Source organism: Cariama cristata, unplaced genomic scaffold (genome assembly GCF_000690535.1).
Source record: "Cariama cristata isolate BGI_N322 unplaced genomic scaffold, ASM69053v1 scaffold18591, whole genome shotgun sequence".
Lineage (NCBI taxonomy): Eukaryota > Metazoa > Chordata > Aves > Cariamiformes > Cariamidae > Cariama > Cariama cristata.
The window spans coordinates 21,448-43,618 of record NW_009600021.1 but is presented as its reverse complement, the minus strand read 5'-3'; the positions used below and the strand labels follow the sequence as shown (position 1 = coordinate 43,618).

The 22,171-nt window shown below is 37.6% G+C and overlaps 1 protein-coding gene across 1 annotated transcript in view; it reads right to left on the bottom strand.

The window, feature by feature from the left end:
- Positions 1 to 10,674: 10,674 nt before the first annotated feature.
- Positions 10,675 to 22,171, bottom strand: part of PAXIP1 (PAX interacting (with transcription-activation domain) protein 1) — a gene marked incomplete at both ends in the record, with an annotated part of 30,051 nt that continues 18,554 nt past the window's right edge. The window contains 12 exons of the mRNA XM_009709897.1: positions 10,675 to 10,748; positions 11,122 to 11,197; positions 11,281 to 11,415; positions 12,674 to 12,774; positions 14,323 to 14,491; positions 15,400 to 15,502; positions 15,896 to 15,963; positions 18,812 to 18,855; positions 18,990 to 19,174; positions 19,739 to 19,860; positions 21,188 to 21,325; positions 21,663 to 21,758. Coding sequence (XP_009708199.1) covers positions 10,675 to 10,748; positions 11,122 to 11,197; positions 11,281 to 11,415; positions 12,674 to 12,774; positions 14,323 to 14,491; positions 15,400 to 15,502; positions 15,896 to 15,963; positions 18,812 to 18,855; positions 18,990 to 19,174; positions 19,739 to 19,860; positions 21,188 to 21,325; positions 21,663 to 21,758 — 1,311 coding nt within the window. The remainder of the gene's footprint in view (positions 10,749 to 11,121; positions 11,198 to 11,280; positions 11,416 to 12,673; positions 12,775 to 14,322; positions 14,492 to 15,399; positions 15,503 to 15,895; positions 15,964 to 18,811; positions 18,856 to 18,989; positions 19,175 to 19,738; positions 19,861 to 21,187; positions 21,326 to 21,662; positions 21,759 to 22,171) is intronic.

Below are 22,171 nucleotides of genomic sequence, written 5' to 3'. Positions count from 1 at the left end.
ACCACATAATTTCAGACAGTCCATGCACAGACAACCCCTTCTGCATGATGCTGCCAGACCAACAGAGAGGACAAGAGGAACTTTACAACGACTTTGTCCTTCACTAAGGTCATGGCTTTGTGCTCAAGAGCTATATGGCAGGTGAATTCAAACATGAAAGACAAGGATGTGTCTTTGGGAGACTCAGCATCAAATATCTCAACAGCCCATTAGAGTTAAATATACAGCATTAGATACAGGTCTATGCTCATTACCATTAGATATAAATAAATATATTCCTACAGGAGCGACATTTGTGCCCTGCAAACATCACACACTTAAAGTTGTTGTGATGGTGGATATATAAGCAATAAATCCCAGTTAATAAACCTGCCTGTAAATGGCTTGCTTCTCACTAGCTTTCAATTTACTCTAAAAGTGAAGCAGGAGGCAAACATCAGGAACACAGTGTTCTGCCAGAGCCCAAGAAAACAAAACAAACCAGCATCAGCAGGCTCGTTACAGCCATGCCAGGGCAAGACTCCACTACACAATCCGGTCCCTCCAACACTTTTTTCCATGCAGTCCTAAAGAAAAACCCTCTTGTGTTCGGTGCTGCCTTTAGCGCTGAGGGTTTGGCCACGCTTCTGCATGAGGAGCACCAAGTTAAACGTGAAGAGCACAGCTGGGAGGAGAGGTGGCGTGTAGGTGGCAGATGGCAGACAGATGTGCCACGATTCCCTTCCTCTTTCCAGAAGGGAGCATCCTTGCCCTTGCCATGACCACAGAGCACAAATAATCCTCTTTGTCCTGTCAGAAGTCACAGGACCCTGAAACCGCAGCCAGTTTTGCTGACAAAGCAGCACACTGGTGTGTCTGTAACATGTACTCGGTGACACTGTCTTGCCTCTGTCTATTGTCATCCGTTTTTAAAAGGGCCTGTCAGTACCTGTTTTTGTAGGAGGAACAGCATGTTGAGGAGCTGCAAGTAGTAATTAAGACAGAAACCTCTGCCACACACGTGTTAACTGGTAATTTATCACTCAGAGGCTGAAGCTGCGGGTGACGGATGAGAGCGCAGAACTTTTCAGACACCAGGAATGTGTCTTGACCTATGGTCTGGAAGAGGACAGGTGACAAACATCCAGCCAGGACTTAAAGAACAGCACACAGCGACAGATCACACTGTAAAGTCTATCAGTATTTTCTTCCATGCAGACACAATGATTCACTGTCGTATTAAAGCAAGTTGCGTATTCTGTGCATTTTACAGGCAGAAGAAGTGAGGCAGAGATTATTACTCTTCTTTAATGCTGCTGAGTTATTATGGATGAGTTTTCATCCATGCTGAAACTGGGGTTGACTGCAAACGGACTTGCAAGAGAAGTGTCAGCAACGAAACCAGAGGTCTGGCTCCGCATGTTTGCAGTCACAAAATACACATTTTGGAAGAAAATTGCCATGATGGGTAAAACTAACGGGGAGGAGTGAATGGTGTTAATGCAGGAGGGAGGGACTAGATGGCTGTGGGTCTGTCTGTGTTGCTCCTTGGTAGGCTGTCCATCTGGTACTTGGCTAACCCCAGCTCCAGTGCTTTTGGTATAGGTTTCAGTTTGGTGATAATCGCAAGAGAGGTCAGTACAGTTACTGCCATGCTTCATGTTAAACACATGTTTTCATTCCCCGAGGACTGAAGTTCCCTGGACTTTCTCCACTGGATTCAGCAGCTAAAGGGGAAAAACCAGGGAGAGCAATTCAGTCTCTGCTGACTTATTAAATTCTTTTAATGGCACAAAGGGGTATACTGCTTTGCTAAAAATCCAGGGAGCCATACTCACCACAGCAAAGCAAAACAGACTATCTGCAGAAAGAGGTAAAACAAAGCAGTAAAACAAAGCTCCTTTAACCTCCTTTGTCATTTCTGAATTTCATAAGCAGAGAAGCCCAGGAATCATGTTTTTTTTCACTACGAAATATAACCCAGTACAAGTTGGGTTTTGGTATAGGTGTTTTACAGAGGGAAAGAAGTAGAATTAAATTTTTAATAGGTAGAAATAGAGCTTGGTTTCTGCCTTTATATTTCCCATGCTGTGCTTTTAAAGTTTATAGGATGATGCTATCAAAGCTGTAATTTTCCTGACTGTCCTTTGAAGGACACACCTCTCCTTATACTTCTGCCCCTCTTTTTTCTTCGCTCACTCATGCAGAGGATGCTTAAGACAAAACCTTCACCTTTGCTCAGTAAGGGCTAACATGGCTGTTTGCAGTTTGTATGTGGAGGGTGGGTGATGAATTTCTAGAGGTCTGTGTAACTGAAGGCTGAACAATTAACATCAGTTAGATCACCTAAATAAATGACTGAACTACCCCAAAGTGCTGCACGATGTGCCAGTGATTTTGTTAGGAGGTGCTGTGAGAAGTAGCTGGTCAGTTAGCAGTTATGCCTAGTGAGGTGCTTGAGGAAAAAATAAACTTGAAAAGTTTCTCTCTTTATTTGTTCAGAGTTTGGATAAACTGCAAGTCTTCAGCAGCGTTTCAGCAGTTACGAAGTGATGCTGCAGCAAAACTGGAAATGTGAATTCCCATTTCAGTTTCCCCACATTGAGCACGTTTGATTATAGTGGTATAAAACGTTTTGTTTCTGCTTTGTTTTCTCAATTAGTTTCATTCCAATTACTTTATTATTTGATACTTTAATAATTCATTTTGCCTTCCTAGTCAAAAAGTCCCAAACAAGTTTCATCAAAACTGGCAGTTTCTTGCAATATACTTCAATTTAAATGGAACAATTTACTAATTTGTCAGCTCCCAGAGGCTCCCAGCCTCACAAAATCCCCTGCACACACCTTTTTGGGGGCAGGGTACATTTTCCTTCATTGCTTAGAGGCACTAGCTTGGAGTTTCCACTCTTGCTTGAGATTATCCCTGCATTTCTTTCAAAGCAAGCATGGTAGTTCTATGGCTCCATAGGATGTTCAGCTGTTCCAGCTTCAGGCTGGCCACCAGTGACTCAGTTCTTCGGAGCCATCTCAGCATGTGCAGCCACATCTCTTGCATTCCCTTGTCCTTGTTGACCCAGCTATTAAGCTCAGTATTTCATTTAGTCCTTATACCTTTCCATCCATGTGAAAATAGGTTTTATAATGGCTCTGTAAATAGTTTATAATTTGAAACGATCTGCAGAGAGAAGTACTGCAGCTCCAGCCCATGGGCAGGTTTTGTTCTCTTGCTGTTGTATTGCTCATGAGTGACTGATGCTCCCATGGATTCACACAGCCCAGCTCGCTGACATAGGGGAACAAGTGTGTTGGGAAGGATCATGTCTTTCACTTAACCAGATGATATCACCAGATAAAATAGAGGAGTTTTCAACCACAAAAACCTTCCTGCAGGTGCACACATGATCCAGAGCTTGGCCATATTGATCATCTATATCAGGTCTTCTAGGAAGACGTATTTGCTCTCCTTGTAAAGCTTTTTCTAATATTTCTGGGTCATCACAGCTGTAACAGCGCTTCCAAGGGTTTGTTAATATTGGCATTTCACCACAACATAAACGAATGGATATTTGACGGAGCTTGCATTTCATCAGTTTGCATTTCAGCTATTTTGCTACCTTACAGCAAAGCAAATCAGAGCAGTTTCTAAACGTTGTTTTCCTCTACCTAACTTTGGTCTCCAAGATCAAAAGAGATACTTCTTTTAATAACTAAATTTTATTATACTGTCTGTTCCTCGGAAGTAGAAATGCAGTTTGCAATAAAAAATTTCTTGGGATGGTAAGAGAGGAAATGAAGCCGTATCAGTTACTGCTACCCGAGAGGGAAAGGCTCTGTAAAACAGACACATTGAGACCTTCATTGCAAAGGAACTCTCCGGAACTTGCTAGTAAGAAAACTGCTTGATTTCCTCTCCAGAGCCATGCCATGACCCCATGTTCATATGAGGAACAGACAAGTTAAAGAGCATAGTCGGAAATGAGAGGTGCTGCTTCTTACCCTGCAGACAGCATTTTGGAGAGCTTAGAGACTGATTAGAGGCTGAGAACTCAAAATATATTACTTTTAATGTCCTCAGTAGCAATTTTAATATCCTGGATAGTTTATATACTGTGCTGGGCGCTCTGTCAGAAAGATGGTGACATTTGGGAGACCAAGGCTAACTGCCCTCACCTGGGCTGTTGGCTGGTGTATCACTGAGCTCCCCTTCCTTTCTCTGCTCCAGCCTGGCCTCTGGAAGGCTGGTGGGCTCCAGTTCTTCTGGGTCCCAGGGGTTATCCCTGACTTCCCAAATGTAGCTCAAATAGATAGCTTTCCTGAAAAAGCCATTTCTCTATCTTCTCTCACAAAGTCTCTTTGTACTGCAGGAAGGAACTGTACGACATAGTTATTGTTAATGAAAAGCTGTGAGTTTATCACATTTAAATGTTAAATTCCAAAAGCTGTGAAAACAGTGAGGAGGTATCATTGCTTAGTAAGGTATTTTCAGTATCTGGAAAAAGAAACCTCCTGCTCACCAGAAAGGACTCTTCAGTTTCCCACAACCCCAACATCCTGTGTTGAATGAAATTAAGTCAGGATCAGGCCTATAAAGCCACAGAGGGCAGGGAGGGAAACCTTTGTTTCATCTCCTTTCTCTTTGATGTAGCTACTTCATTTAAAAGTCTTTTAGTTGACACGCTAATAAAATTTGGCCTCTTGAGCTTAAAATAATTTTTTTTTCTTTTTAATGTAGCTTGCTATGAGGAAACATCCTAGGCAGACCCACTCAAAGCTGTGTCAGATCTGGAGTGTCTCCTGACTACCATGCTTTCTCCCTGGCAGACATAGCCTGGTCTCCTTCTGCCAAAACACTGCTTGAGGGTCAAAGAAATGTGCCCTGTTGATAAGGGTGGGAATATTTTTCCAGGAATCACTCTCTTCGCAATTACCTGTGTATGTACTCTGCAGGTTAAAATTCCCTTAGCAGAGCTCCAAGGATCTCCCAAGGGCTCAGTCAGTCACTTTCCACTTGGCTTCCTCCAGGGAAAGCTCCTGTATCCCACTGAGGAAGCTTCTCAAGCGTGCCTTTCCCTTGAGAGCAGCCTGTTGTATTTCTAAGAGACACTGGATTGCTTTTTTTAAGAAAATGGGGGCAGTTTCCTAACCCACTTGCTCAGCGCTAGCATAAGCTGCTCCGTGATGAACAGCTGGTACATAGATCATACACCTACATAGATCATACTCCCTTTTCCAAAGAGCTTGGATGGGCAGCAAGCTCACCATGATGACATCATTAGCATCTGAACGACACGGGTTGGGTATGTACTGTTTGTGTCAGAATAGCTGGTCCATGGTCTGTACATGCGACCGCACTAGCCAGGATCAGACATTTAGGAAACCTAACAACTAGAAAGTATTTTCTCTTAAACACTAGCAGACATTCTGAAGACTAAGAAAGCAACAAGGAAGCGCTAGTAGCCTACAGAGCTTCCTGCAGAATTTTAGCAAACGAAATCATTTTGCAGATAGTGTTTCTTGATCTCACAGCCCTGCAGGTAAAGTGAAACACATCTGCAACTTCCTCATTAATGTTTTTGTATTCATTACTGCTATTCCATTCAAATTCTAGGAAAACTTACCCGTATTAAACCCTGGAGTCATTCGCAAAAGCTTGTTCTCGGAGGGGTCAGCCTGTCTCTTTCCTTGTTTCATTCACGTTCTCTTTCTTCTGTTGCCGTTCCTCGGCTCTGCTGTTTTGGTATTGTTTTGTTATTGCTGCAAGCAGCACAGGACAGGCAGAGGAAAAGAGAAAGGCAGCAGCCTTTGACTGGCTGTCAAGATGTGAACTTTGAATTTAGCTAACCTGGGTTTTATTCCCTGCTTTACCAATCCCAGTGCAAATTTCTCTCAATCTTAATTTCCAACCATAAAAAGGGTAATTCTGATCTAACATACATTAGTCTATGTAATCTCCTAGCACCCTGTAAGGCATCACAACATTTAAACGTAAAATATATAAACATCAAGAGAGCTGTCTTTTAATCTACTCTTTTGCCTTGAGGTAGGACAAACTAAACTGCACTTAGAAAATGTCTGATGAATTTTTAATAGTAGAGTTGCATAAAGATTAAAGTTCCACAACCTTCCCAAACACATCTGTTCTGGTGCTTAACTGCTCTACTCAGATGTTTTACACATCTTGAACTGTGCACTTGATTTTTTATTCAGGAGTGGCTCAGCCCAGACTGAAGCTAGCAAGTGATGTGAAAGGCAGCACGAAAGGTTTCTGAATATACATCAGTGGCAAAAAGGAAAAGAAAATAAAGAAAAAGGAAACTCTGCTGCTGAACATGGCAAGAGATCTAGTGATGAAAGACATGAAAAAGGCCAAGGTACCCAGTACCGTTTTTCTCTTCACAGTTTTGGGCTCCCCCATACAGCAAGACAATGACCTACTGGAGCAAGTCCAGCAGAAGCCCATCACGATGATTAGGGGGTGTAAGTATGCAATGCAAAAGGAGAGATCGAGAGCTGAGTGTGCCCAGCCTTAAGAACAGAAGGTCTTACTGCTGTTTATGACTACCTACTAGGAGGGCAGAAGGAAGACAAGAGCCAGACTCTGTTTGGAGGTGCACGATGATGAAATCAGCATCAACAGCCATTCGTTGAACAATGGACGTTATGATTAAATATGCAGATAGCTTATTTTCTTGAGGGTAGCAAAATACAGAAACAGGATGCCCACAGATGTTGTGGTACCTCCATCCTTGGAGATACTGAAAACTTGACTGGACCTCCACAGGTCTCTTCCAGCCTTACTTCTACAATTCTGTTCTACAGTTCTACTTTATGACTCATGACAAAGAAAGCTGTAGGGTAATGAGTGGAGACCATGTCTCCCTGACTTCCAGTAGATCCCTAACTGATGGAATGTCTTCACTATTACAGACATATTCTATATTTATCATTTAAATAACTGCTATATCAGGGCAGATTTTCTACAAAGAACAAAAGCTTGTATTATGGACCTAATGCTTCTGCAAGCAACTGAACAACATGAAAGGTACTTATTTTTTCCTGAGTACAGGAGACAGGATCAAATAGTCACTTAAGTATTACAGTAACCTTCAACTAAAGGAAAAACATGTTCCTAACAGCAATCTAGTATCAGAATACTTCATCAAACCCTTTCTCTCTCTGTGATCACACGCACAGTAACATCTGTGCAAGCCAGTTGGCTCTGGACAGCTCCTGTGGTTCTTGAAAGACAAATTCTTGGCAGGTTCTGTTTTTTACTCTAATTGAAAGGTTAATCAAATCAGTCATACTTGTATGTTGGCTAAATAAACACACTGTCTTCACCGATGATGAAACAGATGCATTACCACTCACGTTTCCCACAGGGTTCATTTGTTCCATGATTGCATTCAGTTTTCTTCAAGTTTCTCTATGCAGTATCTGACAGCATTTTGGATAGTTTTCATAAGGATATTTACCTTTCAGATGCTATTGCATTCACATGTCTCTTAACTCTAGTAGTCTTTGGCAAAGTTATTATATATCCTTAACACTGCTTCATTGTGGAAAATGTGGAAGAAGCTACTCCTAAAAAAGGTGAGAACTCTTATTGAGGCATAAATGCACTATCAAGTCTAGCAGTTTATGTTGCTGAGGCAGAAACCGCTAACACATTCAAACCTGGTTTCTCTCTGCCTCTCCTCCCTCACTGCCAAGTTCCATTTTGCAGAAAGCTGTTTTAGCAGATCTTGTTAGCTTCTAGAACCCAGTCCTGCAAATTCATATGCCTTTTGTTTGATTTCATGCACAGTTAAACAGTGCCACTAACTCATTACATGCATGTATCTCTTTTTGAAACCAGCATTTACATTTGATACAGCAATTCATTGTTTGTAAGGCATACAGAAGATATGCTGAATGCACAACAGGTAGAAAGTATTTATTGAAGTTAAGAAGTTTTGTGTTTCACAACATTTTCCAAAGTCCAAAAGATAGAACAGCTGATCTTTGTTTTAAAGGAAAAAGGCATCCAAAACCTTTCTGCAACCTGTTAACTAGTATAATGAAGAAAGTCTCAAGCCATACAGAGATTAACACAGATTTAGTTAATTTCAATATTACATATTTTGAAGTGTATTTGAAGAAAAAAAAAAGTGCACTTTTTTCTGGATTAATAAAATAGTATTTATGCAACGCACTACCAAAGTTCTTTAGGGCGGGATTGGTCTCACCTATTTTCTGTGTTCCAAAAGATACAGGTAACTAGTTTGCTAAATTGTTAAGAGATGCACTCTCTGCAGGAGTCTTTTAACTAAGTCAGGTTTTAGAGACAGTCTCTCCCTCCACTGACAGTGAAAGTAGACCAGCCTTGCCGGGTCTACATGTCTGAACAACTTAAGCCATTTGCACAACAACTCGTCAGCCAACGATTAACTCTCACCGCAGTCCCTCCTCCTTTTTTTACTATTTTAAAAGTTAAAGCATAAAATCATGTTACCTACTTCCAACCTTAGGTATCCACATTAAAGACTTTTTCTTAATCTATCTAGTAATGAAGAGGAAACTGTAATTAATGAGAGCTGAACATCATGCTAAGAAAAAGCACATAACTCCGCCATGACAAGTAAATGGAATTTGGGAAAAAGTTCCATTTTTTTCCCCACTCTTTACCACACGTTTTTTAACCTCCAATTCACCTAAAACCATCTTAAGACAAAGTAGAACATTCTCATTTACTACATTTTGTCACCTTACCAGAAGTCATGCTGATATAAATTTTACCATTCTTGTTATCATCATGTAGCCCCTTATTGCTTACAATAGAAACGCCAAATACAGGAGTAAATCAGCATAGCTGAGGAACCCAGAACCAGCAATAAGAGGGAACAGGCACAGTACTGACCTCCGTGGCACTTCGCTCATCTTGACATTTATTACCACTGTATTCTTACAGCTTGAATTTGTCATTTCCTTAAGCCCTTTGTTGAATTGAGGCATGGGAAGAAAGGCAACAGAAACAGTGATCAAGTATCAGGTGGATTTACATTTTAAGCCATAGCACAAAAGAGAGATTTGAAATCAATAATTTCTCTGTAGAAAGATTTGCATAAGCTAGAAATAGCAGCTTACCTCAGTTTAATGATACCGTATTTGTAAAAGCTTCCCTGTAAAATGGTTCTGCATAAAAATATAAAATGCTTGAAAAAACATAGTGTGATAAACTATTGTTTAAAGTATTTTTTATCTTGCAGTTTCAATTGTTCTGTGAATGGTTCACAAGGTGCTATAGTAACTTGATGCCATACAGACAAGTGAATATCTGTTCTTCCCGAACAGAATTAAATGGCTTGTTAGTGAAAGAATAAATGCTTTTAGGATGACTTTTTCATGTACTAGAATCTAAACTGACAAAAATGGTAAAGTCAGATTATTAGAACTGTGTGTGTACTAGGAAATACAACTGAATATAGATTCAGGAGACTGTTTTTTAATATTTATTTACTAAAACTCACTATACAAACAAAAGTTATCACAACAGTGTAATATGCAGGGTTATAGTTTCTCCTTTCTTCGAGTTGCTTGTTTCAGTAAAAACACATATATACATTTACAGCGATTTCCCTTTAAAGCACTGGGATTTCACATATTAAAACATACCTGGTAAAATAAGCTTAAAATAATTTTACATTGCTTGCAAAAAGATTTGAGTAATTTACTCTTACCAGAGTGCCATTGTTGCACAGTATTCAAAAAAATGAACCACCACTAAAATATAGAGTAAAACATTTAAAAGTACATTTATTTAAAATGTGGGCAAAATATCAATATAAAAGAAAATAGAGTATAAGAAATAAAAATAAAGTACAAAACATTTTCATCTTCAACATCCATAATTTAATAGATAGCAAGCCCTTTTATTTTTACATCCAAATTACACTTTTGGCTGAAGTACCATCATTTCTGTTAAAATGTTTAAAAAAGGGCTAATCATGATACCTAAAGCGGGCTCTCTTAAAATGGTAGTATAATACAAAACATAGTAAATTATGTTTCAGCATAATAAAATTACACATCCTAAAAAAGATGCAGTTTATTTTTGCTTTCCTGCTTTAAACTGCTCATCATCCCTAGGAAAACAGCTGGAAAACAGCATCCACAGGAAGTTTTAGTTGCTTTGTACAATGGCTGAACAGCTGGATTTAATGCTCCAAGGATTCCGAAGCAGTAAGGCATTTTACTATCCATCAAGTAAATTTATACGTATGTTTGTTAAGAAAGAACAGCTTTAAGAAATGACTGCAAAGCAGAACTTATATAAAAAACACGCATAAAGACATAGAAACCTTACCGGACCCTCGACTGCACTTACCAAACATGGTTTATAATCTTCTTCAGTAAAAAGCTATTTTCCTCATCTGCAAGTAACTCATGACAAGTATTTACCTTAGTGACAAGTTTTCTTCCTGTTGCTTAATATTCTACTACTATGACTTTCTAACAACCCTGCCTCCCACCTCCACTGAAGTATTTCCTAACAAAAAGTAATTCCACTTTGAATTTAAGCTAGGTTTCTGGGTGTTAAACTACCCTCCTATCAAGTAAATATCACATATCCTAAAAAATTATAAACAATTCATTCTTAATTAAGAGAAACTTTTAGTAAATCACACTTCCCTAAGCAGCAGACAACCTTTACACAAAAAGGATATGATTCATAATCCAGTGTTTGAGTAAGTACTCCAGTCAGGACAAACTCAGCATTGTGGACATCTGGAAATATTGAAAACATGCATACAGTTTACAACCTACAAAGACATTCTTTCTCTTTACTAAAGTAAAAACAGTCAAAATTAAAATCTTTAACTTGATGAATACTGAGACAGTAATCTTGCCTCACACAGGACTGAAGCCCCAAGTTCAAGTCTACCCTTCCAGAGATTTATGGTGACCTGGCTATAAAATACCTCTATTAGAAACACCTAGCAAACAGCTGGCTCAGATTTCTCCATGGTTTGCAGGATAGACCATGTATTCCTCTATTATTATCTGAAAGCTTCAAAAGATGTCTGTACTTGTAAAATAATAATTAAAAAATCAAAATAACAGCTATACTGTTCAAATTACATTGATAGCTTATACATACCTATGCCTCTTGCGAAATACTCTCGACATAAATGAAGGTCATTTTCACAGGAAATCACGATTATTTCCAGCAAACTCTGAATGAAAGAAACTAATCGTAAGCTTAGAATAATACAGTAAGATATTACAAGTAAATTTTAGAAAGCAACACTCTACACACTTTATTCTGCTTATGCTCCATGAGTTTTCGAAAAGAAGGTTGTTTAGATAATACTTTTCCTCCTGCGCATTCCACAATAGCTTTCATAGTGGAAAGACTGGGACAAATTCCAGGTGTAATGTAGAAATATTTTCCCTAAAAATAGAAAAGAAAGAATAAGGGAAAACATTATTTTGTTAACTGATTTCTGCAACGCGTTACGTTTTATTATCATGTGACTCTTCTCTTACAAAGTCTGCCCCATGATTGTATAAGCTGGTGTTAGATAGCACATCTTATGGCAACAAATTCATCAGCTGGTAAGTTGTCCTTAGTTACCACTAATGTTTTCCCTGGAAGGGCAAACCCACAATTTTGATAAATTTGAATAGCTTAGGTGTGCCTATTTCAACACCTATAAAATAACAACCAGGAAACCGTCAAATTACCACTGGTTAAACCATGATTCAAAAAAACAACAATAAAAAAACAACAACAAAAAGGAGGTAACCGCAGCTTGGTAAGACACATAAGAACAACAATGTTCCTTGCTTCTTCAAGCATAGGGACGTCTCAAATGGTGCAACAGAATTTTCAGCTTTTAATTAATGCACTAATTTCTGACAAAAATTATCCTACTACTTGACAGAGTCTAATACGGGTGATCAGATGAGAAAGTAGTTTACCTCTGTTTACCAGCTATCAATAAAAAAATAACCTTGCTATTTAGACTGCAAAACTGAGTGAAACGTAGTACTGAGGTTTAATAAAAGACGTAGATTCTTATTTGTTACAAGTTGCAAAAATACCCTTTTTAGGTGGTTTGCCTCAAGAAAAAAAGTCTCAAATTCAGTTACACTGAAGAATCTCTAGCAACTTGGATCTTCAGATACCTCTCTGCACTGTAACATAATCTTAACCAGAGGCGTGAAAACCATCTTGCACCATCCTCACAGACAGCCCGGTGGTGAGTGCAGCCTTCAAGGAGAATCATACTAGAACTCCCTCAGGCTGAACTGCAAACTCACTCTCAGACACTCATTTTTATGGGCAATTGCTTTGACTACCAGGCTGGTGTTAAAAAAAAAAAAAAAAAAAAAGAGTCCCTTCCATAAGTAGCATTTTACAAATAATGGAGCAATGTTCTGAATTTTGTAAATGAACAAATACTGTTAAATATACTAAGCATGTTTTGTTCACATCTACAGGATCCAGTCACTCAGAGGGCTTAGATCTATCCCAAGAATGCTTAGACAGGAAACAGGCATAAAGTGAAAAATAAAATTTAAATGAAATGCTTCACGTTATATACTAGTCTGTTTTATTGCCCTCAGCTACAAAAGCTGTGGTCCCAATGCTGAAAAAAATAGGTTGAAAAGCTCCAAGTATTTAAATGTCTTTTAGATCTGCATACCTTGAACAGTGGAGCTACTTGTGCTCTCTTCAGAGACTCCTCTAAACTAAAGCAGAAGAGCACCTCAGCTTCAGCATCTCTGAGCACAAAGTTCTGCTCATCTGAAAAAGAAAGACTGATGATGTAATGCACAAAAGACAAGAACATCCATGTAACGCAGGATCTAATCTGATCAGAAAATGTTGGTGGGAGGGTGACTAAACAGTAAACACTCACTAATTTTCACATTACTATAATACTGCCTTTTATTAGGCATCTTACAAGGATGAGCCACCATTACTTGGAGAATAAAACTGTATTTTACACTTGTGCAGCTAGCAACAATCACTGTCCTATAAAGTCCCTTTTTCTAACTTACTGGAGGAACTTGCAAACTTTTATTTGATGATTCTCTACAAACAAAGGAGTAGAATGACTAAGTGCAAATCACTGAGACAACCTATGGGAGCCCAGAAACTGTCTTCAACTTCTCACGCAGCCGTAACAGAACAAACTTTCCATCTGTTTCCCTTGTCCTCTTATTCAGCTGTTACTCTTTTTTTTCTTTTTTTATTAGAGATGACATTTCAGTCTTATCTTCATCTTTCCACAAAAAGCTATGTCAAACACATTTCTAAATCATATTTAATTCAAAATACCTAAGTTTAAAGAAAAAAAAAAATATATGGAGAGCAAACTGGTCTTTCCAAGGACAATTCTGGTAACCTACAAGAAATTTGTCTTCCATAAGACAAAGAAAACCAGTAGGACAATTTTTCTGAACAATTGCCATATTTTCCATCATTGTACGAGGTACAAAAGTGAAGGCAGCCCATTAGCTACAAATCGAGTAAATTTCGGTAGACAAATAAAGTACTTGGAGTATTAGAGCAAAACAGTCATCCTTCTAAATCCCCAGACTTTCTTTATCTTCAAACAGCTTTCACATGGATTGATTTCTCAGTTCACTGATGCTGAACCAAGCAAGTTGCCTTCTCCAGATTCATAAAAATGTTTGCTGGTTTATTGGTTCATTATCCACAGATTTAAGCTTTTGTGATGGTTAGGCAGCAATGTTATATATTTGCTCCTTACCAACAAATTACATAAAAAGCATTGAAACAGTCATAAAACAAATAATCAGCCTTTAAGAAGATTTTCTTCAGATCCAACATCCTTGTCAAACAGACCAAAACCATAGTTCTTTTCAGCTGTCAACAGAAAAGCAGTGCAAACACAAAGTTGGTATCTTCCAACACAGTCACAGTACTAGACTAATTAACCTTAATTATTTAAGTGCATTTTAATATGTATTCCCAACAGTGGTTTAGTTCCTTACAAGTTATATTTTAGAAAAAATATTGAAATCAGCATTATTTGTGGCTTAAAAAGTAATGTAACCATAGGTAAAAATCTGCAAATGTCTGTATGAGAAAGAAATACAATGCTTAACAACATCCAACTATTTAATCACTCTAAAGCAAACTTTTAAAGGATTTTTTTTACTTCATTTAACGGAAAGGAACTGTATTAAATCAAGTGAAAACTAAATGAAACAAAATGTTCTGTTGAAAGAGAACTTAATAAAAAAAATCCCACCATAATTTCTTCTTATGACAGCTTTATTTGAGGATTCCAGCATAATCTTCTACCTCAAGTGAAATACTTACCAACAAACTTCTGGCATTTGAAACACTCTTCTAACCACTCTGGAGTTACTATGTGCTTGACTACTGAAATTGCTGTCAGGAACTTGACAGTTCGGGTCACTTTGCTGGCAATTAGATGAGTACATTTCTGGGCAGATTCTGCTACTTCACCTCCAAGGATATACAGTTTCTGAAAGTTGTATAAAACACAAATCAAAATGGAATAGTCCTTTAAAAATTGGAGGAAAAAATGAAGAATCATAACATCACCATCAAATAAAACTAAGCACCTAAAGAAACAGTAAATATAGATTTCTGTATTACAGTCATTCCTTTACTAAAGCTGATTAAAGGACAGAATTCATAGCCATTGAAAATCCAGGTACTTCCAGACACAAATTTCTTCTGGCAAGACTGAAAGCTACATTCTGCTTCTGCAGTTTTCTGGGTTGGAGTTGGGTTTTTTTAAGCAAGGAAATAATTATAGGATATAAATTAGAATCTTTACATGAAACGAGCTATTAAATTTAAGTAGGCAGAAAATTTAATAATTTTGCTCTTTTCTATGGGAGGTGTAATATACAATGTAGTTACAGTAAAGTTAATTTTGCCAGTCTTTTCTTTGAAGAGAAAAGCATCTCATGAAAAACACATATTCTTTAAATACACTAGTTCCACACATATTTTTGATGATACTGAGTAACTATCCCTTTTTCCTTTTGGCATTACAGATAGCTACTACACTAGAAGAATCGTGGGTCTTATCCAGCACAACCATCACTACTTTTCTCACCTAAATTTGGCCATGAAGTTTGCTGATTTAAAAACCAATGTGGAAGGGACCTTCTTGCTTTTTAGAACAATTATATGGAAAGAAAAAACAAGTACTGCAGAAGCATGAAGTAGTTAATTGAAGCAGAACAGTTACCAAATAAAACTCATTTCCATAAATCTACACTCTAATCTCAGCCCCAGTAAGTATGGGCTTCTCTCCACTAGATGTAGGCTAATCAACTCTTAGACAGCAAAAATTCAACATCAAGAAAGCAGCTAACAGATGTTTCAATGTGGTTCACATGAGATAAGCATGAAAGTCACCTTAATGTACTGCTGAACTTGCATAGGTTCAAATCCTGTGAAGAGCACCATTGGTGTCAATTCTGGGGTGAGTTTTTTAGTAGGTGGTGGAAGGTCTTCAATCCTACAAAATACATGAAATACAGCAGAATGTGAAGTTTGGGCCTCAAGTTGTATTATTATTATTTTAAAACTAGGCAAGCACACTCATGCAACTTTTACCAACAGAAGTACTCAAATGAATGAGAATTAGGCATGATCAATCTTTTTCTAAAGAAAAAATTGCTATGCTGAGAACAGCACATTTTCTCCTGTTTCTGTTCTCTCCCAATTCTCTTACTATTTCACTCTCTAGTTACTATTTTATTCGTGCCAGTTGAGTAGCTGGCAATATGCAAAAAACATTGATAAGTTATTTCAATTAGCTGGGCAAAGGATGGAACCAGACTGATGGCCAGCTGACACTTCTGTGGAAAAGTAAATTAAGAACTAAATTAGGATTGCTCGCTATTCTTACCTTGCTCTTTTCGACGATGGCTGAAGACTGGATTCATTTTGCTTTGGTTTCAAAGGCAACCTCACACCCTGAAATTAGATCATCTACATGTTTATATAAGAATTCAGCAGGGAAACAAACTTCCGTTCTGAAAGAAGAAAACTATACACCGATAATCTGAGACTATATTAAAGAAAATTAACTATAAATGAAAAAGACACGCTACTGAATGCATACTGGTGCACCTACAGTTTACACAACTGACTCAAGAGCAAAGCTGAGCATTAACCAAAGCTTCTCCATGAAGTTATGTAACCATTTACGTCTACACCAAATAAAATCTTGTGGGACTTTCCTTCCTTTAAATAAAGCTGATAATCATCAATGTAAATCCCAAATAATTAAATAAGAAAGAGACTGTCAATTTGTTAAATACATGAAGACTACAATATTCTTCCAGGTGCTTAAATATCAACAGAAAATACTGGCACCTGTGTTTTAAAGACTCCAGTTCCCCAACTACATAAACTGAAGCTTCAGCGGACACTCAGGCACTCACTGGATAGACGTTCCCATCTCCCCAGGACTAGATCTGCCATTAGAGCATTTGCCCACGCGTAGAGAAATGTAGCTTTTAGGCTCTCCCCTGCCAGAGTAACTTGAAACCACAGCTCTGACTTGCAGGAGCATGTGACATCTATTCCTTTTTAACCTTCAAATCTATACCTGAAATTTTATGACAAATGCTAGAGGCACATGATCAGAAAGATAGGCAGCATTATTCCAGCCTTGCTGTGAGGACAGTCCTTCAGGAGCAACAGGCCACAGAGGTTTGTTCCCCACTCTCAGGGACTTGTGTTTTTATGCTAGACAGTCTAAGAGCAGCTGGAAAGAAAAGTGCATGTGCTCAATTTTTGATAGACATTTCAACTACTATACTATGAAAATGCAAAAGGTAGATTGCATCAACACCATCTGAAAGACAGTTGTCCTCAAAAGAGGACCCCATACTTCAAATCCCAAGACAAACAGAAATGCCTACTGTGAAGGCAATGAAGTATCTTGTCTGACACTTCCACATGCCTGGTGTTTTCTATTACCAAATCATATTCTTCGTATGTGGGCATCCTGAGGGGAGCTGGACAAGACTACCTTCAGAAGGCCCTTTCGATCTAAGTTACGAGATTCTGACTTCACGTGGGCAAGAAGGATCCCCATATAGTAAATACAGATAGGGAGGTACTAAATTAGGCTTTCTGACCCCTGAGTTCTCTCCATTTGCTACATAAGACAAAACAGGGACCACCACCTGGTCTGACTGAGTAACACAAAGAAGGCATATGCCCAATTCTAAGATGAGCTCAACTGCAGCGTGGCCACAAAGGGTGTGGTAACAAACCCAAAACTGAGTTAGTTAAAAGCTATTTTAAATACTAATACTGCATATTCAATCTCTTCAAGGATTGTTTTATTTTGCCATTAGCAGAATGCATCCTTCTTCAGGGAGAAATACATACATTTTTAAAGGCAGTTAATTTCATAGAATCATAGAATCATAGAATCATTATGGTTGGAAGAGACCTCAAAGATCATCAAGTCCAACCGTACACCTGATGCCACCCTGTCCACTAAACCATGTCTTGAAGTGCCACATCTAGACGTTTTTTGAACATCTCCAGGGACGATGACTCCACCACCTCCCTAGGGAGCCTGTTCCAATGCCTAACGACTCTAACAGTGAAGAAGTTCTTTCTAATGTCCAGCCTGAACCTCCCCTGGCGCAACTTGAGACCATAATTCCTAAAATTTTGTTTCCTATGGGCCCACAAAACAATTCTACAGGGGTCTATAAGAAGAAGAATGTTTCCAACTTATTTCCAGGGACATAGTAGTGGCTATTTCTAAAGCTGAAAGGTATTAAAACAACAAATAGTGCCCAGACCCCATTTAAGGTATTAGTACAAATTTAAGTTATGACAGTTACTAAGCTCCTCTTTTCTGAAAAGTATGTAAAATGACTGAGATAAGAAATGATCCAGAACACAAGAGGTATGGCAAAATGTTTTTGTGCAATATAAAATGTTATCTGACAGTCATCTGTTGTACAAATGAACTGAGAGCTCACTAGCTCAAACTGGGATTTACCTACATCAAGATAGACACTGTGAAAACAGTTATCAAGTATAAATCTGAAATGGGAAGAGAATTTACAATACAAAAATTGAAATAGTTTTCTACATATTCAGAACAAGGAAAGAGTTCAGAAGGTAAGTTGCAGTTTCCACCTCAGCTCTTACACCTGTCTCATGTTTCGTATGTCAAAAATTAAATGTTTTATATCTTTTTAAGGTACATTCTTTGTATCCTTAGTGTTGTTCATTTACACTGCTGTTATTTCCAGGGTTACCAACTACACTTTTTAAAGCACAATATATATTTAAATTATCAAATATATAGTATATATGCCCATGGTTTTAGTTCTTAGAATATTTCAAAGAGATGATATAAAGTAGTTCCACCCTTAATTTACATTATCTATCCTATTTAAAATTTAGTCAATATTCTAACAACATTCTAACTGATTTTTGGTGCTCTGCCTTAAAAACCCTTACATGGCCTGATTTTCAGATAGTGTTAGATACTGACTCAAAAAATACTAAGCCCTTTCTAAAGATCTGATGTAAAAACTGAAGAGTGAATAACTAGCCCAAGACGTCTTAAAAGTAAATTGATTTTGTATATCACAGTGCAGATTCTTAGTTCTGAAAAGATTATTCCTCAGATTTCTCAAAATGGAGAGAACACCAGCAGAAAGTACAAACAGGAGGTTCAGTACGGGTCTGCGTTAAGTCACTCTGGCATGTTGCTCACACATTAAAAACACTAAAGATCAATCTTACAAAAAGACTTGTATATATACACAATAATTCAACATACCATTAGAAGTTCTGGTGCTACCTTTAATGGGACTCTCCAGGCATCTAGGAAATCAAGAACAAAACAAAAATAAAACCATTGCAAAGTTATTTATAACAGAAGACACATGCTTCTATTGATTAAACAGGTACATATGTAAATGCTATAGAACACAGGATTTTGGGACTGAAATTCTTACCCAGAAGGTTCAGAACTAGATGTTGACTAGGAGAAAGTGGATCTTGAAGACTGAATACTGTATACCGACTGTGCTGTATCTGACGTAAAGCTTCAAAATTTCCTAGCAGTATGTCACAGAGCCATTGTGCATTTACACATGGTATTCTCCACTCTTTAGCTTTCTCATACTTCAAGCCGCTGGGCCTTATTGTTCAGAGATGATGAAAAAAGATTATATTGCGATGAAATAGATAAAATAGCAATTTCTAATAATAAACCTAAAATACCAATATTTCTGTGTTGGCCTATTTTCTATTTGAACTGTCACAAAGTAGATACTCTGAAAAAATACTTTTGCTTTACATGCTAAAACAAGTCAATTAAGCGAGAATTTCTGCCCCAAACGGAATCAAATTAGACCTGGATTTAACTTAATTTTCCCTCCCCCAACATTTTATAACAATTATTTATAAGTAAAATGTCTTTTTTTTTAATGATGTAACAGTCAGCATTACTTATAAAATATTGTAAAATAGTGAAATTAAAAATTATTCTTCCTCTGCCTGTCTTCAGAAAGCAAAATTTATCATGTAACTGTGTGTAGTACTTTAGTTCAAGAAACATAATCACTACGCTTATTGCTATCAAATCACAAAACTGATAAAATTTACTTTCTTGTAATGAGACGTAACTAGTACCTCACATTAAGAAAAGCACTAACGCAACAGGCAACTGAGAATGCAAGTACTGCAGAGATAAACCACTTACTCTTTACAGATGAGAACTGTATTGCTGCGACATAGGTAGCCTGTGTATTTGGCACCTGCTAGGTAGGCCATTAGTTTGAGGTCATCTCTGTCACTATCAACAAATCCTGTCACAGAGATTATCTACAGATAGAAAGAGACAGTAACAAATAACTGAACATAGATGGTACTTACAAAACACTCCCATTGAAAATGTTTTTGTTACTAATTTTTTTACATTACAAAGAAATATATGGTATCATTAACTATGGCCTATAGGCACTTAATTAAAACATGGCTTGTAGGATACATATAGTACAATTTAAAAGTGTTTGTTTATATATAAAAATGTCAGGTTTCTAGCACAAGTTCTGACTCAGGAAGAATCACTTTCATTCTGCTAGTCAGCTTTTTCTCATTTACAAAAACTACAGTTTTATTAGGAAAGAGCTCACAGCTGGTTTTCTTCTCACATGTGTCTCACCTCTTTCTTCTCCTGCTGTTTATATTCAGGGAGACAGAGGAAGGCTTGGACTTACTTGCCCTACTCTACTTTTAAAAATCTCCCGAACGCTCTTGCTCTACCCTGCCACGAAGCCAAATAAACTGTGCCAGCTGATCATAGGTGGTGAACTGTAATTCCACTTCTTCTGTTCTTAGCCTTAGTCTAGCCAAGTTTTCATTTTTGCCATTCTCTCCTTTTGTTTAGGAAAAGGCAACAGCAATTTTGTTGTTGATAATAAACTACATTTATTACATTATATACTACATTTACTACTAACTGCTGTGTTCACATGCACACTGTTAGATTCTAATTTGCCCAAACGTGTATTTCTTTTTATGTCTTTTAGAACAGGCTAGTAGCAAGGCCATCATCCTTGTATATCTGCATCTACCACACAGAAATCCAACTCCAAGACATACTCTGTCATCTTGTTTTATATTGCACAGTGTATTTCACGATGTATCCAATTCAACTGCAAGTTTATCTTTCAGCCTCACAAAATTCAACATCCCCAGTGCTCCTCATTGCATAGGCTACTGGAACTGTGACTTCCTATTCTCTGATTAACAGCATGGGGTTCCTTTTTTGGTATCTGCTAGGTATTGATGCAGAAAAAGAAAAATCCTCAAAAAATCCCCTCAAAATATCGGGTTATGGTAAAGGAAGCATATACTGTTAGACATGCTGTTAATAAAACACTACGCAGCTTGGATTCCTGTCATCTTGCTATGTGTAACTCATGTAATCTTTGGACCCCAGCACTCAGAACTCAGTAAGACTTGCAAAGCACTCTGAATCACCTTGTATTATACACCACATCAACACAGGACCTTAAGATTAATAGAAGCTTTTCTTCTGGACAAAAGAAATGTGCATTTTGCTTTGAGTAAGCGCTTTCTAGCTGTATTTTAATACTGCTCATGTAATGAAGCAAGCACTCTTTAGAAGTAAGCTTTTTCTTCTTACATGTTGAGAGCATGGCTTTCCTCCTGGTGGAAATGCCACTGGAAAATGAAGAGCTCGATGAGGTGGTACCATTTTCTTCTTCTTCAAGATGGAGTTCAGCCAATGTGCTGTAATACACCTCTTCCTTTCTCTTAAAGCCTACGAATACATGCATAAACAGCTTTTAAAAAACAAAATACATCTTTATTTTGTTCTAAACTTTTTCTACAATATAAAGTTTCTATTTTAATTGTTTGGTTTTCTCTACTTTTTCAAGATCCTCCTTCTCACAGTACTTTCTCAGTGTTCTCTGGAATAAGTCTACTACATGCATTATGAAAGTTTGTTATACCATAAACCACAAATCATAAAAAAGCACGTAATGAACATCTTCAATTTTATACTTGCGATCTAAGCATGCAGTACATACTGAAAGCCCTGCGTTTCCAGTAACAAAATGAAAGCATGCATGAATACATGTTACTAGTTTGCTTACCTGAGCATACATGTTACTGACTTGGCTTTCACAAAGAAGATGTGTACATCTGCTTGTAAGGGTAGGGTCCACCGTCCCACCATGTGCTTGAATGATCTGGTAAGAGAACAAAGCCAGAACTTCTAATATATATAACAATTTTTAAATTACCCTAAGAAACAAACAGTCTGAAATGAAAGTCTACAATTCAGGACACTGACACCATTAGCACCATGTCATTGAAGAATTACCCCCCCAAAAAAGGTTTGTTATCTATATTAAGAATGTTTTCGGAAAAAAAAAAAAAGAGAAAATAAAACTAAATATGCATCTTTTCACTGAGCTACAAAAATCTCTTTTTTTAGAATCAATTAAAAAACAAAGATACATAAACAAAAATAACCCTTCTCATGTTTTTTATATTTGCAGTATAACTATTAAACAATTTTCATGAACTAGTCAATTCTATCTCAGCAATAAACACAAGTGCTGTTAAAAATGTCAACAGCTTACTTGATTATGCAAAATTG